An 18,695-nucleotide genomic window follows, 5' to 3' on the forward strand; every position below is an offset into this window, starting at 1 on the left:
TGGCGGCGATACACGGCACGGAAAGAAGGCAGTCACGCGATATGCAAGGTGATGTTGTTTTGGACATCCGACGGCGCGGCGTATGATTAATCTTATACGTTGTGCATAACGCGCGCGCGTATCGTTGTATTTTCAATTTGGGCTTCATTAAACCCAATTGTCCTTCGCTCAGAATGCTCAGGTACGTAACGCGGTGGAATATGAGGGCACGGTGGCGCCTATGGCACGCAAAGCAGTTGTGACGCTCGGCACGACTGACATTTCTGCTGGATTCTGGTGCGCCATAACGCCGGCACTTGAAATGCACTTGAAAACGGTCGCGCGTATTAATATCTCGATCACACTCGACGAGATATTTAAGTAAGCGGGAATATCCGTCCTCCCACGTAAATCGTGATGACCAGTATCCGGTTCGTGAAACAGCGCGATTCTAATTAATCCTGTAACAATAATACAGTGCGAGATCACTTTGCGCGAAAAAAATTATTCAAAATTATCACGTATGAGAAGACATATTTATCTCATTAAAACAGAACATTTGCGTATCTAAGAGAACCTTTCAACCAGTCTTGCGTATCCATGAGTCATTATTTCTCAACTCGACTGCCTTAAAAGCATTGCCTCTAGAATCTAGAACATTATCCATTAATTTTCGTTACTTTTTATTAAGATTTATTAAAATTTCTTTTTGTCAGTGATCTCGCTTTAGACTGTGAAATAAGAAAAAAATACATAAATATTTATTTATTCTTAATGTAAAAAAAATTTAAAGAAAATTTGTAACTCGTGTCTGTCGAATACTCTCTTTTACTTCGACTGTATATCTGTTATAAGAATTTCCGCATTATAAGAATTTCTTTTCATCAATAATCTTGCATCAAATTGTGAAATAAAAAAATATATATATTCTTAATGTGTAAATGAAATTAAACTCGATAATTTGTATTGTACTTGTGTCTGACGAATATTGTTTTTTTCTACTTCGATTACATCTATCCGTGTTATAAGAATTTTTTTCGTCAGTGATCTTACATTAAATTGTGAAACAAAAAAATATATATAGATATATACAATTATTCTTAATGTGCAAAAAGAATTAAATCCTAATGTTTGTATTTCATGTCTGTCGAATATTATCTTTTTCTACTTTGACTGTATCTATCCGCGTAAAAATTTTTTCGTCAGTGATCTTGCATTAAATTGTGAAAAATATATATACATACACACACACACACACACACACACACATATATATATATATATATATATATATATATATATTTATTTATTCTTAATGTGTAAAAAAATTAAATTTGGAAATTTTGTATCTCATGTCTGACGAATACTGTCTTTTTCTACTTCGATTGTATCTATCCGCATTATAAAATTTTTTTGTCAGTGATCTTGCATTAAATTGTGAAACAAATATATATATATATATTTTTTTTATTTATTCTAAATGTGTAAAAAATTAAACTTGGAAATTTTGTATCTTATGTCTGACGAATACTATCTTTTTCTACTTCGATTGTATCTATCCGCGTTATAAGAATGTTTTTGTTTGATCTTGCATTAAATTGTGAAACAAATATATATATATAATATTTATTTATTTATTTATTTATTCTTAATGTGCAAAAAAAATTAAACTTGAAAATTTGTACCTCGTGTCTGACGAATACTGTCTTTTTCTACTTCGATTGCATCTATCCGCACTATAAGCTTTTTTTTCGTCAGTGACCTTGCATTAAATTGTGAAACAAAAAATATATATATTTCTTAATACGTCAAAAAATAAAACTCTAAAATTTGTATTTCATATCTGGCAAATATTATCTTTTTCTATTTTGATGTCTATTCGCGTTGTTGACCAACAAAAGACCGTGTATCTTAAAAGCGATATTTCTACGTAGAATGTCATTTGCGAAACTTCGCATAACAGCTTGAGTGAGTCACATGCATTCGATATAAATTCTTGGAATGACCGACAGTGTCGGCATCGACGGCGGCGACGGCGACAACGGCGTCGCCAGCTGACGCGTGCCGCACTCCAATCTTGTCAACATGAAATAAAGTCAATTTCAACCTAAAGCGTTAGGGGGTCGAAAGACACGATGGTGATGGTTTTAGTCACCCATACGACTGGTGTATCCAGTATCAGATAATTCGCGTCCCTCTTGACAAGGCACGTCGAGAGAGAAAAAGAAAGAAAGAGAGAGAGAGAGAGAGGAGGTTTGATGTCGAGCATACCGTCTCGAGAAGCCGACTTACAGTCGCGTGGCAGACGGCCTTAATGGCCACGGCACAGAAATATTTTATGGTGCTTACTTTCAGGCTGTCGCCGAATTTAGGACGAAGGTCGCCGCGTTTCGAGCGAATCTGGCGATTTCGCCATTCGCTCGTTGCCATGACGATCGATCCTATGGATGATCGCGAATCTCTGGAATACGTACGGAAGCTTTCGACGAGACTCAACCAGAGTCGTAGTCGTGTATCCATATTTCGCTATTACGTCAGCAATGAGAATTGATATGCGAAATTTGCAGTACAACGTTGGGATAAATCCGCACATTACTCGCTATACGATAGAATAATCTTGTAAAACCTGACGGAAGCATTTATACAAACGAAACAAATGATATTAGGAAGGTAAAACGATATATAGCATGATATATATATTCCTTACAATATAGTATCATTATCACTGAAACTAGGCTACGCGTATGTAGGCAAAATAGCAGGTTGCCTTAATTTGCGACTTCATACGCGAGCTATCCAAAGGTAAATATAAATGCCAGGTCGCTCCCAGATTATTGTTAACGAGCGTAGCATCCATCCTGCATTATAGGCATGCAGCGAATCTGGTTAAAATTAGATATTCCGAGAATACGTCGTAGCCTACGTATCTTAATGAGCTATTGAAGTCTCGGCAAATTTAACGAAGCATGTGCGACCATTGCTATTATTAAGCTCGAAATATTTTGCGTTTGATTTTCCCTTTCGGTATCTCATTATATAGGTTGAAAAAACAAATTCCGTGTGTCAAGAACGATGAGGTGTCGTGCAAGACGTCGCCTACAAGCCGGCGGTCGTTTAAACTGATCGTTCTCTACTTGTTACAGATCGAAGCTTTTTAGTGGCGAATGCGCAACAGGGACTATGCCACATTATCTACTGCTCGGACGGTTTCTGCCGGCTGACGGGCTTCTCAAGGGCCGAGGTGATGCAGCGTCCGGCGGTCTGCGACTTCCTCCATGGACCAATGACGTCACCGCACGCGGTCGCGGCCCTACGAGACGCCCTCGCCGCTGGCGTCGAAAAGCACTTCGAGATCCTTTACTACAGAAAGGACGGTGAGTACTGTATCCGACAATTGATCATTTAATCGTTGATAATTTAAGTTAAATTTAATTATGGGAATAGCGATTAGATAACAAAATCGGCATAAATCAATAATGCTCATCTGAACTAGGTAAAGTTTTGCGATGTACTTTAATGTTAAATACGTTAAAGGGTAGACTTGTATACGTATATAAGCATGTAAATATAAATACTTCGCGATCGCTTTTTAACTCTTCAATTGTTGGTCTATGACAGTTTAGATATACGTATGTCATGCATACTTAATACACCGTGATAAGTTAGTTCGAAACGGTAACTGTCCTTGTACTTGTCTGTGCATGTAGGAAAGAAGGCGCGAGAAAGCAAACATATTTCAACCTAAAGATATCTTTAGAAATCCACGAACTTGGAAGAATCAGAATATTCTTCATTTCTCGTCGTTTAAAGGACATTGTTTTAACGACAACATTTTTTACCGAATAGTGTCACAGAAACGTCTTGTATACGTTTCCGTTATAGTAGTCGAGATAAACACGAAGTGTCGGGCTAACTTTACGGTTATTGCTAGCGGAAATAAATCAATATAACGCGTTGTCGCACGTAGAGATTTATTGGCTGCTAGTAGGGAAGTCGCAAACGTAGTAGGCATCTTTCATCCCGCCATCCTCCTCAACCTAGATCTCTTTCTCTTAAGATAAGTGTTATTAGAAATTTATATACAAAGACGATGTTAATATTACATGGAACGCAAGTTGCGAGTTGAGAGTTTGATGAGAAAATACATTTTTTATTTCTCTCACGTTATATACATGTCCGTTTTCTTTTAAACTATTAGTAGGCTTAAGCTACATTGTATATTTATTTTTCTACTAATTTTTTTATGGGAGTGTGTTAAACCTATATATTTATCCGGGAACTTCTTCCTCGTCGGAGAAAATCCGCTACGAGGCTTTTTCATATGTAAGGCGGATGTAGCGCGGGTTCCGTTATTTGGAGCACAAGAAGATTGAATTTGTTCGTAGTCCAGTGATTACTTCGAACTCGATTTTGCCGTAGCGTCTGACCTTAGCCGCGGTGAAATCAATAGTCACCACTGTATAATTTATCATAGTCATAGTGCAGAACCTCCCACTTCTCAGGTGCCGTCATGTAGATTTATATAGCTAGTTTAACTTTCCGGATTTTTCGAGCGATACTTTTATAGAAAAGAAAATAATGAGTCTTTATTCTGTAAACAAAATCAATGGCGCGAAAGCTTTTTTGTTTTAAAGAACGTATAGGATCACACGTATATGATATGAGCGCAATAATAATGCAGCGGTCGTTATTCGTATGTAGAAGAAGTAGCACGTAAAATTATGTGTCAGTGATCAGTTAACAAAGCGTGTAATTGTTATTTGAATTAACGATTGCTGTGACAGCGCAATTAGCACAAACACGTCGTCCCATCCTGTTCGGCTGATGTCGCGCTGACGCTGCAGCAGAACGAAAAAGATCGCCTACTTTCCCGTTTTTCTCTCAGGCGGAAGATGGACGGGCACTTTGCTCGGCTGCGAGACGCGTTAATTAAGAGGCTTAATTAAACCTTGCACTACATAGAGAGTAGGAGTGTTGATGGAGCGAAACAGCACGAGGAACAACCAGCTCTTGACACATCCCGGGGCAAAACATTGCGCGAATGTTAGCGTAGGAGATTCATAGAACAGTTACGTGCCACCAGTAGTGATTCCACCCTTTGTTGAAATAACAAACTCTTTTGCTTCTCTTGAGAGCGCCGCGTATCACGTTAACGTTGATAGCCACTTAGCAAGAGAAGGAAAACATATATATACGATAGTCTCTTTGAAGGTGTTATAAAAAAGCAAGATACTTTGTCCGAAATATAGGCAATTTTCCAATTATAAACATCTTGAGATTATGCAAACTCATCCTTTTATTTTGCATTATTTATCTTTGCTTTTTATTTGTGTTGCCTTTCGAAATATATATGATATAATTAAGAAGGATTATTTCGCTCTTTACGATTATGCCTTCCTCCAATGTGAGATGAATAAGTAAGCCAACTGCGTAGCGGATTACGGCTGTCGAATTGTTTATTGCATCGACCGTTTCGCATTTGGCTCGAGAGAATCGATTTATGAAACATGGAAAGCGCGTATCTTCATGAGAGTTAACGCAACGCGAGCTCAACGTGCGGCCTTGCATGGGCCTTTTATATCTATGTTCCTACATACGTTGGTACAGTCACCGGCATAGAAAATTAATCAATGGACTGTGCCGAGTTTCAAACTACGGTTGCGCTATGCATTAGATAGGACTGCAGTTGGCTAATTACGCGAAACTTTTAACGATTGAAATATATATCATCAATATGTACTTATAAAATTCAAGATTGACGGGAGAGTAAACATTTGTGCTATATTTTTAAGAGAAAAAAATTTAACACACACGAGTATAAAATATAATAATAATAATTTAAAATATTACAATCAATTAATTAAAACATTTATTTATCAAAACAAAAAAGGTCGCGTGCGTTGAATGTTGTCCGCGAGAATAAGCATTATAATTATGAAAAATAAGAACAATAAATTCATAATATCACAACGAAATATGTAGTTCAATTTTTCTTTATCAATAGTTAAATTGATAAATGTGATAAATATAATAAAATAGCGAAGAGATAGATTGCGACTGTAACTAATCCGTGATGAAAATATAATGGATAGTAGTTGTCGACCGATTCGCTTTCACGGATATAATGTGCAAAAAAATTTTTATCTATATTAAAAGAACGGTTAATAGTGTCGGACTGCAAAAAATGCAGATAGATAAGAGCGACCGTATATCAATTATCCTGCCATAGACATGTTCGTTAACGCTAACCCTTTCGCGTTTAATGGAGCGAACTTGTCAAGGGTAAAGAGACACCTCTGACAAATCGATTTCATTTCAACAAGAAAACTTGCTAGTAACAATTGTTAAATTAACTTATAGTTTTCAAAAATTATATCTATTAATTTAACGCATCAGAGAATATTTAATATCATCCTTCAATACTTTTAATCCTTTGTAATTCGGAAATTACATCTCGATATTTTGCTTCAGAGATAATTGATTTCAAGTTGATTAAAGAATCTTACTTTACAATTTAGTTCATTTTTTCGGAAGCTTACGCTTACATAAAAAGATTTAAACACAATTTGAATTTAATTCCACTTATTGCAAACTCGATTTATATGAATCTGTATCATCTCAAAAAAGAAAGAATGGAATCAGCCACTCGCATAATTATGTCACCGTAAGTTTCATCTCTTTCTCTCTCTCTCCGTTTCGCTCAATTTCTCTCGTTCATCTTTGCTCTGGTGCGAGGGCCATTTCGCACGAACGCGCCTCCTTCAGAAAAGCTTCTTCCACGTAATTACGCAACACGGCTCGCGGCCGCAAGGACGGTGTGTTTTGAGGCGTTCAAGAATAGCTCCGTGCTCGTATTCCAACCCCTACTCTCGTTCCTAAAACACCCTCCCCGCCCGTTAAATCCTCTTTTCGCGTGTCCCTCCCTCTCCCACACATAACGACGTTGCCGTTTAGTCAATGACATCACAGAGCGGCGCACGAAACTCCCTCTCTTCCCACCCGCGCCTGTTTTTGGTCCATCGCCGGTGGCGTATACCACGCGTGTGACGTCACAACAACCCTACCGCGCCTCTCCAAGCTACTTTCCCCTACCAACTCCGTACGCCATCGGCAGCGACGATAGCTGTAAGCTCGGCACGGGCCACAAAGCTCTCTGTGGCGTCACAGGACAACGACCCGGTGACTGGCGTTCGTGGCGTTCGCACCATGGCCGGTCGGTCGATTGGCTCCTGTCGGCCCGTGGCTGCAAACCCGCGGCACGGATTTCGAAAGCTTCGCCGTAAACTCGCCGGGGAAAACGGCCGGCCGGCACGGCACCGCCTAAGATGCGAGCTTGCAGTCTTCGCGGCGGCAGCGAGCCAAGCTTTCGCTTATGCTCGGACCGCTTCGATCGCGCGAGAGATCTTCGAGTGAGTTTTCGATAGATCGATCGAGCTTGCGATGCGTTGAGAAGAGACGTTCTTGCTTGCGCGCTTCGTTGCGTAAAATAGTGACGACATTAAATGGTTCATGGGAAACAAATATGCTGAAAGATCGAATAGAATTAATTTCATGATTATTAAAAAAAGTAGGAACTTTATTAAATTATGACAAAGAAAGAACATTTGCAGTTGTGATCATACGCGGTGCAAGTATATAATTAGCGAGATGACGCAATTTTTAGTTCGCTAATATAACTTGCAATTTTCAATATGCTAAGAAACGACACGAACCTGGTAATTTCAATACTGAACTCCCAAAAGCTATGAAATTTCCATATAATTACTAAAAGATATTTAAAAAGAATTAATGTAACGTAAAGGTAAAAATTTGATTATTATTGCATGTGATAATGTGATTATATCTACCTATCTATGCAAGAAATTAGAGCGTAAAAATACGTACCTTTTTTCCGACACGTGTAAATATAACGTATAATTTAACTTGTTTTTTTAGTCTGCGAAAGTTTGCGCAAACGCAGTTTGAGTGGACGAAGATTTCAGAATAACTCTTTTCATGCTTCAAATTCGCCTCGTCGCGTTTGGAAAATCGCGTTTTACTTTGAAAAGGTGTCAATGTATTGATCACGCGAATGCGCAATTTTGCGGGCGCTGCGTTATCTAACCCGTTGGTGAATAAATTCGCGAACATAGAGTTTCCGATATCGGCATCGCTATTGTGTCATTTGTGCCAGAATAAAACTCGCGCGCACTCCGGAAAATTCAATATCGATTCACAGCTCAAACTGTAAAATTTTACAATTTTGATTTGTTTCGTAATTATATCCACTCACAATTGAAGTTGTTTGATTCATTATGCGAAATTTATATTATATTACTTCAAATGAATATCAATATTTAATTCAATTAAGTATATATAAATTTTAAAAAATCTTAATTATAGAGATTTTAACTTTATAATTGGAAAAGTTAAAGTCTTTGCTTTTAAAAATCTGTGCTAATTATAGCATTATCATATGCATATTGAGAGATCGGTAGAGATTCTTCCGCGTTTGTCTACGAATATTACCTGTTGAATTTTCACGAAAGTCGCGGCGTAAGCGCGACCGCAATTTCTGCGTTCCCGAGGGAGCTACGCGATGCGAATAGCGCGGGATCTGCTTGTGAATCTTTTATATTACGCCGGCAAAACTGTAAGCTCGATCGCGCCTCCGACAAGAGACTCATTCGTCCTCGGATCGCTATAGACATTCCGCCTTTCTCGCGAAATCGATTTCCGGCCTGTTCATGCGAGGCTTCGCTGAATTCCGTTGGGAATTGGCGCGAATAAGAACGAGCGATGAGCTGCGACGCGGAGAGCCCGGAAGAGGAACAGGAATGGATTCCCGCGAAATTGTAGGTTTAATTTACTTACTCTTATTATAATTAACGTTACAGAGCCTACCCTCTATTCTACACGTTTCCTTAGAGCTAACGTTTTAACTTTATTTTATTGCCACGTCGCGGCCGTAACTCTGCGAAAATGAAATTAGATTCTTTTTCGCGCGATTACGCTTGAAGAATTTTAACGATGAAATAAAGTCTATAATTTTGTTACTTAATCTTCGCATTTTTTTTCTCGCGAATCATACATCATAGTAAGATTATCCGAGCCATGTGTAATTTCTTCAAATGTTAGATATACGAATATAACGGCAATAAAATATAATATTGCAAGGGGAACAGCCAAAATAAACAATTTACATTCTCTCTCTTAAATTCTGTAAGCTAGCTCTAATTCTATTTGACGTTTTCTGACATTCTAGTTTTTCTGCTCGCCCACCGATTTTCTTTATTCGTCAACTGTATTTGGCCAGAGAAGGTCAAGGCTACTTCTCTAAATGTATATTTTTAGTACACAAACGCATAATTAATATTCAACACTGAGCGTCGAAATATCGCGACGTTGGCAGAAAAAATCCCAGTTTCTCGGATTTTCATCATTTAATGATATTCCCGCGAATCCGCATAAGCAGAATAAGTCTAGTTCATAGAAGCGAGTTTGCAGATCGTTCTCGTAATTTACGAAGCCTCTCTGACAGGAGCTTTCGATGTACCGAACTTTATATTGAGCTTTGCGCCATTCGCACAAGTCGAGAAAATTCCAACATCTCGTAAACTTTTTCATACAGAATATCTTACATCGAAAGCTTCGAAATCCTGTGATTTTCACGAGATCTTCTCTTTTTATATATTCTTTAATTTTTTGAATCGCAATTATTTGAAAAGTTTGTCGCGTATTCTTTTTGTTTGCATCAATCGACGGCGAAGAAATATATTTTGCTATTCTTAAGAGGGGATGGCAGTTATGAATTTAAAGTCTCTCGTCGTCTTGACGCCCAACATTTTTAATGAGATTTTCCGAAGAACGAAAACATGGCTTTATTATTGTAATATCTTATTACATTCGATGATCACATTCAAAATTATATCAAAAAGCTCTTGTATATGTATAATCTATTGATATATCTAGCATTGTTACATTCTATTTAGTATACAAATATATATTAAATAAAATGCACGAATGCTCTATGTTTTGTGTCAATAATTAATCTCGCACAGGTATTATAAGACCCATAATTCAAAATATGATAAAAGTTTCATTTACTATTATCGGACTTGTAACATAAGCCGCAACTGGGAAGTAAATATCCGATATTGTTTAAATATTTCATAAACTACTGCCGATCAAAGAGATATCGAATTTGCATTTTCTATTTTATCTAACTTTTACTTTGTTAGTTTCGAAATGTTACGTTTAATTTTAGCTGCGTATTTAGAGATCTCGCTTTTTTTATAACAGAAAGGTTGGAATTACTGTTTTTTGCTTAATAACTAACAAAACTTGGTTTATGAATGTCTGGAAAAAACTCGTCCAATCGCGCTTACAATCGTCTAAAGATCGTTACTTCGGAAAAAAAATGACCGAACTCCTATATATTGTTCGATCGAAAAGAGCCACGCGCGCATCTGCAAAAGCGAAATTAATCTTGCCAACAGCACTACTTTCGAGATTATTCTAAAAAAAGCTCTTCGTGTATACGATCGGAGATAACGAGAAAATTGGGAATTGAAATAGCGAACTGTTATATTCTAGCCTCGCAGAAAGCAAGACACGTTGACGAGAAACGAAAGTTTGATACAATATTTGTTTGCTCAGTAGATAGCTTGATGCTAACTCAATCCTCGAGAGAATAACAGCTATATTTGCGAATTGCCTCAATAATTTCAGAAAGCAAATAAACCATGAAATATTATTCTTTATTTATTTTTGCGCAATTGTTCACTCTTCTAAAAGATTTAATGTAACAAAATTAAGAAAACGAATACTGGGTGATTCAAAAGAACATGATGTTCTAGAAATATATTCCTGAACGAATTCTGAGACGATTTTTTTCTCAACGAAAATGTCGAGAGAGGTCATCATTTTTTGCATGTTCCCAATTTTTGCCATTATGTATCTTCGCAATTAAGCCTTAAATTAAAAGTCTATTAAAGTAAACTCTACATGAAATTAATAAAAGAATGTGAATTTGTTATATTTTATTTCCACAAGACTAAATTTGCAAAAAAACCTTTATTTTCAAACGCTTATAATCCGAAAATGATTGATGTCTCGATTTTTTTGTTGAGGAAAAATCGTCTCAGAATTCATTCAGGAATATAATATTTCTAGGACATTAGGTTGTTTTGAACCATTCTGTATATACGAGTATACCTTAGGAAAAAGCTCGATTACGCGTATGCATCTGTCTAATATATCGCGAGTACTATATCAAAGTTAATGATCGCATTCCATCCGTTTATGATGTTATTCCGATGCACTCTATACAAATAGAATCTTTCAGCGATGCATGCAGGTCAAGTGGGACATTCTCAACGTTCTTACATTACATCCTCTTACACGCTTCTACCTCTAAGGCTTGTATGCTCTAAAATTGTTACATTCCTGATTAAAGTACCTAAGTGCTTTAACCCTGGCCGCAGGTAGACGAAAATATCTTCCCAACAAAGTATGCGGCATTCTGGTGCAGAATTAAAATCGATAATCAGAGAAAGAAAAAGAAGTAACAGGAAAGCCACTACACCGAGTTTTATCTACGTCGTACGATGACATTCTCTTGGGAAGATTGCCAGTCACGTGGCCATTTCTGGCAAGTCTACTGGTTGTCGAGCTTTTGAAGCTTGCGAGGCCAGGCCTCGAAAGCACAGTATGAAAAGGAAACGAGAGAGAGAGAAAGAAAAAAAGAAAAAGAGAAAGAGAAAGAGGGAGCAGATGGAAAGAGGAGAAGGATAAAATAAACGAGAAGAAGGCAACCAGAGAAGGTGAATCGAGAAAGAGGGAAAGAGACCGCGTGTTATATTTCTGTGCACCGCTTGGCCTGCACTGTACGCTGCCACGTCACAGAGTCATTGCACTCCCCGTGACGTCACGGTGGCACAGCGTCATCGACCAATTAGCCGTTAACCTATTAACCACTCGCTCGCACTGCGGTATCGTGACCCGACTGGTTGTCCACTAAGTGTCTTCTCGACCACCAGCATACACACACATACACAAACACATAATACAATATGTCACATATATAATAATTACGAAGCTAATTTACGAAGCTTTTTTACGCATAATAGAGCATCTAATAGAGACAAAAATATTCTTATTATTTATAATATAATATATATCATTATACAATAGACTAGATAAATGAAAAATTAGATAAATTTATTATCCGCAAAAGAAATTGAAAAATCGATATTATTTTAATGAAAGAAATTTATCTCATGTATTCATCTGTGAATAAATGTATTAGGAAAGCAAGCGAGCAAATATGATTCAACGGGAGATTCTTTTAAAATCCGCAGCGATCAGCCGTTTTTCCACCAGTCACGACCGCGAATTTATGGTACCACGTACGAAAAAAAGATTGAACTCATTGGATTCATTGGCTTAAGAAGAATGGGGACACTTAAATGACGATTTTGACCCCTCGCAAGGTCAGTTCGCGAACCGAAGAGGAACGGTCGGATCAGGAAGGACCATGTGTAAATTAGTCTCACGGATTAAGCGTGGACTCTCGATTTATTTCTGGTCGTGCGGGTGCGTTTCCGAGGAGGAGAGGGATTACAGATAGTTATTTATAGCCAGCCGGCCGGTTTTGCCACGTCGCAAATTTAGAAACTCATTTTGTTATCTTCTCCTCTCTCGCCGTTACGTATTATCAAATTCCGAGTGTTTCTTCCTATATTATATATTGCGCGTCGCGACCGACCAGGACGCCGGAGATACGTTTGGCCGTTGGCCAGGACTATTGTTCCATAGACTCGCCTATTTTACGCGTTCACTGATAACCATAAATATCCGTCTTTGCGCGCTCCTTTGTCCACGGTTGTATATTTCCTTGTTCTCGTTCAATAGCTGCTTCCCGGGCAGGTAATTGAAAGCATCGATGCAACACAAACTTGATCTTTTTCTCTAGTTCTCTATTGTTCAGTAATATTTTTTAAATAAAAGAATAAATAAAACAAATTTGCCGATATATAATTAAAAATAAATTAGATTGAAGAATTTAAAAAATTTGAATAAATATTCGCAAGATATTGAGAATTTTGGCTTTATTTTGCAAGACGTATATTGCGCGATCTAACGAGTCAACATATACACGTGCTTATTGCTCTCTCTCGGTCTATTAATATCCTACCTATCTGCTGGCAACTCTTGATACGAGTCAAGAAAGAATTTCCTTTATTAGCAATTTCGGGGCGTCATAAACGATAATGCTGTCCACCGAGGAAACGGTGTAAGTATAAACGCGAGTTTATTACTGTACGAGGCGCTCTCGAAATAGTTGCAGACTACTGGTGGACTCATCTCTTCCTACACGAGGCCCCGTGGACATCGCAAACCTGTTACAGTTTTGCGCGCGTGCGCGCGTACCCATTACTCTAATTTTAGCCCCCGTGTGTTCTTCCGTGCTGTAAATTACTGGCGGCGTGAGCACGTGAATTAGCCAGCGTTCACGGAAATAAATCGATGCGCATCGCGACAGCTCGACGCTACGCGAGAAATTTGTCCGATTGTTTGAAGTTCACTCGCGGTGTTTCGCATATCCCTCGGTCGACTTTGCCATAAATCACCCCGCGATTTATTTTCCACGAAGAGAAAGGAACAAAAACGGAATGCGAAGTTATCTCTCAACGGCGAGGATGTCGCTTTGTAAAATTTAATGCTTTCGTTAAATAAAGCTCGTTCTTCGTATATTTTTTCTTGCTCGGACAGGAGAGGATCGTATCTGTGACTTTTATGCGAAGAACGACTTCGCGGTTGAAATGCGTAATTTTTGTCGCTAATAGATTAGACCGCGCGAAAGCTCGGGAAATATTTTACAGCCGACCGACGATCCTTCTCGCAAGTCGATCGATAGGCGACGATATTTCATCAGGCGGCCGGTCGACGACGGCGGATTATCGGATTTTCGAGAAACGAGTCCCGAAGACGGGATCGATGGGCGCCCGCGATCCCTTTTATCCCTTCGGCTACTCCGTTATCACTCTCGCCCCCTTTTTCAGCGATACTGTATGGGTCGTGAGTACATTCACCCTCAATGGCGCATCGTCCTCTCCTTCCCATGTGAAAATTGTGTTAAGGCTTTGATAAGGCCCCTGTTAATTTTTCCTAACTTTGTTAGAGTCCTAATGTGGAAGCCCAATAAGAAATCTAGGACCCTTAAAGGTTAAGTAATCAGGGCCTTGATAGTTGCCTTATGAAATCCTTCATATTACCCTTTATGTGGCCCTATAATTTTCAGAAACGTACCCGCTTTTTTGGGATGTGTGTGTGTGTGTGTGTGTGTAAAATTAATACAAAAATAAATGCAATTTAATTTATTTGTCAATCTATATTATATATAATATATGACGCGATAAAATTATATAATATATTATGGTATTTATTTTAATAACTGCTACCTTTATCAAGCTTTATCAGGAGCCTTATTGGTTTCCTTATTCAGACCATACATTGAATTAGCTACTCTAAACTGATATCACCTTACTAGGACCCAATCTGGCAGTAATGTGGAAATCCCTAATAGGGACCCCACGTTTAATTCCTTAAAGGGCCTGACACTTTTTAAGGTTGCCCTAACAATTTTCCATGTGGGTTATCTTTCCGCGAGGTTTTCCTCATTGTCGCCTAAAAATTGAATCGCGGAGAACTTAACGAGACGAGATCACTTGTACGAAACAAAAAGCGACTGGTCCTCCAGCCTCATCACCTCTACGGCTAAGATACACACGCGGGTCTCGGAAATTACGCCTTGCGGACTTTTATCCGACAATGAGAGCTTCCTTTCTTCGTTTCTTCGCGGATTACCTCGCGTATCTCGACGAAAACTTTTGGAAAGTCCGCGCCTTTGTTCTCCCGATTCTCCACCACAGTCTCTCGCATCTCTCGCGCTCGGTTCGATTTCCTTTGAAAGTTTATGTAAAACTTTTGTACAGATGAAATTTAGAGAGTTTTGCAAGTCTCTGATTTAATCAGAGTAATTAGATTTAGTAATCGTCGGATGACTGTTTGTGACTATGTTAAAATGATTAGAAGATATTTTACAAAATTTTAAAACACATTCTCCGTTGACTCTCAAGACACAAACTTTCTTCCGAATGTTCCTTGCTATTTTGAAAATGTTCTATAGGCAAGAAGGGCCTAATGAGGTCGAAGCGTTACAAGCCTTGATCTGTTTCCTAGTTTGCCTTTGATTATTATACAGTCTGCAATTTCCGTTTACGTTTCGATACGAAACGACGTACCGGAACACGCATTGATCCGTCAACTGCAATTTGCTACGCACGGCTTTTACGATCGTTTTGGGAATTATGTCACGCCGTATATTAATTCCATCGAATTTACGATAACGAGCGGCCTATAATGCATATTTCATGTACCAGCGCAAATATATGATCACATCTCTCGAGAGAATGCCTAATATGTAACCACACAATCTTATATATCTAAAATTATATTACCATGAACTGCGCAATTATATTCTTTTCGATAATATAGGTATTTAAAAAAATCATCTACCATGTTTATATATATTTTTCATTATGTATATAAATATATATATATATATATATCAATTTTTAATAAACATTTTTTTCATTATTTTGTCTATATCGAACTTGTCAAATATTCGGAATTTGTATCAACTTTGGGAAAAATTTGGTCGGTTTCCGAAAGCATTGAAATTTCAAATTTATTCGGATTAGCGATGTCATATATATATATACTAGCTTTTCGGACCGCGCTTCGCGCGGTCCTCAAAGCCTTTCTATTCGGACCGCGTTTCGCGCGGTCCTCATATAGCCTATATTAAATCCATTTTAACACAAAAAATTAATTCTTTTTTTGTATTACCGCGAACTATTTCCACATTTGTTGTCCGACTTTCACGAAATTTATATCAAAATAAATAAATTTTTTTTGGATGATTACTATGTTATCTATTTCTTTCTCCCAGATATTTTATTTTACACCGCGTTTTGCATAATTTAAATATTTATTATATATTTTTATTTTTATTTTCTTGTTTATTTTAATTTCCACACAATTTCATATTTTTTAAATATAAAACATTATTTTAGTTAATATATACTTTAAATATTTTTTTCATTACTTAATTATTATATCCTTTTTTACATTTTACTCAATTTTTTTTATTTCTAATGTACCCACCGCTAACCCGCTATTATTAGCTCTCATACAATGTCATAATTCTTCAATTTACAAAATTTCCCTGTATATTACATTTTTTGTAAAACATTTTTCACTTTTTTCAATTAAATGTCCTTGATTGCTACATTCATCAATTTTAATTTTTACACTTTCTCTTTTTGTTGCTCTAGAAAATGCCACATAAAGTTGACCATGAGCAAATACAGGATGTGGCAAATAAATTCCAATTTTTTCTAAACTTTGTCCTTGTGATTTATTTATTGTCATAGCAAATGACACTCGAATAGGAAACTGTCTTCGTTTAAACTTAAATGGCAGTTCCAAATCATTTGTAATTAAATCTATCCTCAGAATCATAACAATTTGTCCTCGAGCAGGACCTGTTATAACTTCTACATAAATTATATTATTTTTCAAATTAGTTATAATAAATCTTGTACCATTACAAAGTCCTTTTTTAGTATTTAAATTTCTTAATAAGATTACTGTAGCACCAACTTTTATTTTAAGCCGATGAACTGTCATTCCAGAAGGTGTCAGTGAATTTAGAAACTCAGTTGGAAAATTTAATTGCTCCTGTGGATCATCACTTACAATACAGTCAATAGAGAGATACTCCTTTTCTTCTCCTTCCATTAGACAAAGAATTTCATCATTAATTTTGAAAGTATCCTCATTTTTAGGACAAAGAATCGTTCGATCTTGATTTTCTCTAATCCTTTTCATGGTAATTCTATCACCAAAAATCTCATTAATAAGAGATTCTTTTGATATAAAATCATGTGGAATTTCAATCGTGTCTAGATTTAGTCCATCTGTATTTGATAATTTACCATCTCCGAGTTGCATTAACCAATTTGCAAATTCTTTTTCTTCCGCAGTTCTCATATTTTGCTGTAATTTAACCTTAATTACATTCCTCCATATAGGGTTGTATTTTACAGTCGATTCAATTATCGCTGTTTTGTGTAAATGAGGTACTACTGGAAGATTTTGTCTGAAATCTCCTGCAAATAAAATTACTTTTCCTCCAAATGGTTGATCATTCTTCATTAAATCCTTTAAAAGTTTATCAACTGCTGTTAAGGCATGTCCAACAGTCATGCTCACTTCATCCCATATGATTAATTTTGCATTGATCAATTCTCGTGCAGCTTGAGAATTTCCTCTAATATTTGATTTAGCTGCATCATCAATTGGAATTGTAAGCTTAAACAGAGAATGATAAGTTCTTCCTCCTTTCAGAAGTGTGGCTGCAATTCCAGTTGAAGCACATGGAAGAACTATTTCATTTCTTCCTCGAATAACACTTAGAAATGTGTTAAATAAATAGGTTTTACCACTTCCTGCAAACCCGTCAATAAAAAACAAACGCTTAAGTTCATTTTCATTTTTAATTGCTCGCATTACTATATCATACACGTATTTTTGTTCATCATTTAGTGTAGATAATAAATAATCACCACGTATTTTTTCTTCATCTACATTATACTCTGTTTCGTAAATATTTATTTCAGTTGGATTTGGTAATTGAAATTTCTCACAACTACTTCCATTATTTATCAGAATTTGTTGTATATGGTTTAACGCCATATTTTCGGGATTTACAACATTATTATTTACAAAGTCCTCAATCATAAAATCTGTGATCAAGTCAATAAATGCGTATGCACATAGGTGCGTGGATACGTGGGTGGGTGCGTGGGTGGATAAATAAAGTGATAAAAATTTGTTAAAATCATATAGTAGCCATCCCGGACAAAATTTGAATACAAATTTCGAAAAAGTCTGTGAATAAATGTTTGAATGCGTGGGTGGATGCATGGGTGGGATAAAACTTAAAAGAACCACACAGCAGCTTTCTCAGAAAAATTTGCAACATTTTTGTACCAATTTCGTGAAAATTGGTCCATAAATGCGCATACGCGTGAGTGGGTGCGTGGGTGGAGGTGTAACACTTGAAAAAACCGCATCGTCGCCATCTCCAAAAAATTTGCAACAATTTGGTACCGATTTAAAAAAAATCGGTTCATAAGTATGCGATTGCGCGGGTGGGTGCGTGGGTGGAGGCGTAAACTTGAAAAACCCACACAGCAGTTTCCTCAGAAAAATTTGCAACATTTTGGTACTAATTTCGTGAAAATTGGTCCATAAATGCGCATGCATGTGGGTAAATGCGTGGGTGGGTGAGTGGGTGGAAGTGTAACACTTAAAAAAACCGTATCGTCGCTATCTCCAAAAATTTTGCAACATTTTGATACCATGTGTTCAGAAATATTGCAAAAAAAATTTTTTTTGCAAAAACATACCCTCCTCTGAGGAAAAAAAATAAAAATAAAAAAATTTAAAAAAAAACCCACAGCAGCCACCCCCGAAAAATTTGCAACATTTTGGTACCAATTTCGAGACAATCGGTCTACAAATGCGGAAGTAGTTCGGGTACAGACAGACAGACAGACAGACAGACAGACAGACGGACGGTGCTTATATATATAGATATACAC

At 37.1% G+C, this 18,695-nt stretch overlaps 1 protein-coding gene across 9 annotated transcripts in view; it reads left to right on the forward strand.

The window, feature by feature from the left end:
* Window positions 1–18,695, forward strand: part of sei (potassium voltage-gated channel seizure) — a 107,451-nt gene that overhangs the window by 15,348 nt on the left and 73,408 nt on the right. For 8 of the 9 annotated variants that reach the window (XM_085483654.1, XM_029313174.2, XM_029313175.2 and 5 more), the window contains exon 2: window positions 3,123–3,353. In XM_085483654.1, the coding sequence (XP_085339780.1) occupies window positions 3,123–3,353 (231 nt within the window). Of the gene's footprint in view, window positions 1–3,122; window positions 3,354–8,742; window positions 8,814–18,695 lie in introns of those variants that run through there. The other variant, XM_029313184.2, reaches the window with a different exon arrangement.

This window comes from Nylanderia fulva, unplaced genomic scaffold, assembly GCF_048542155.1.
Source record: "Nylanderia fulva isolate GAGA-0341 unplaced genomic scaffold, ASM4854215v1 Scaffold26, whole genome shotgun sequence".
Classification (NCBI taxonomy): Eukaryota; Metazoa; Arthropoda; class Insecta; order Hymenoptera; family Formicidae; genus Nylanderia; species Nylanderia fulva.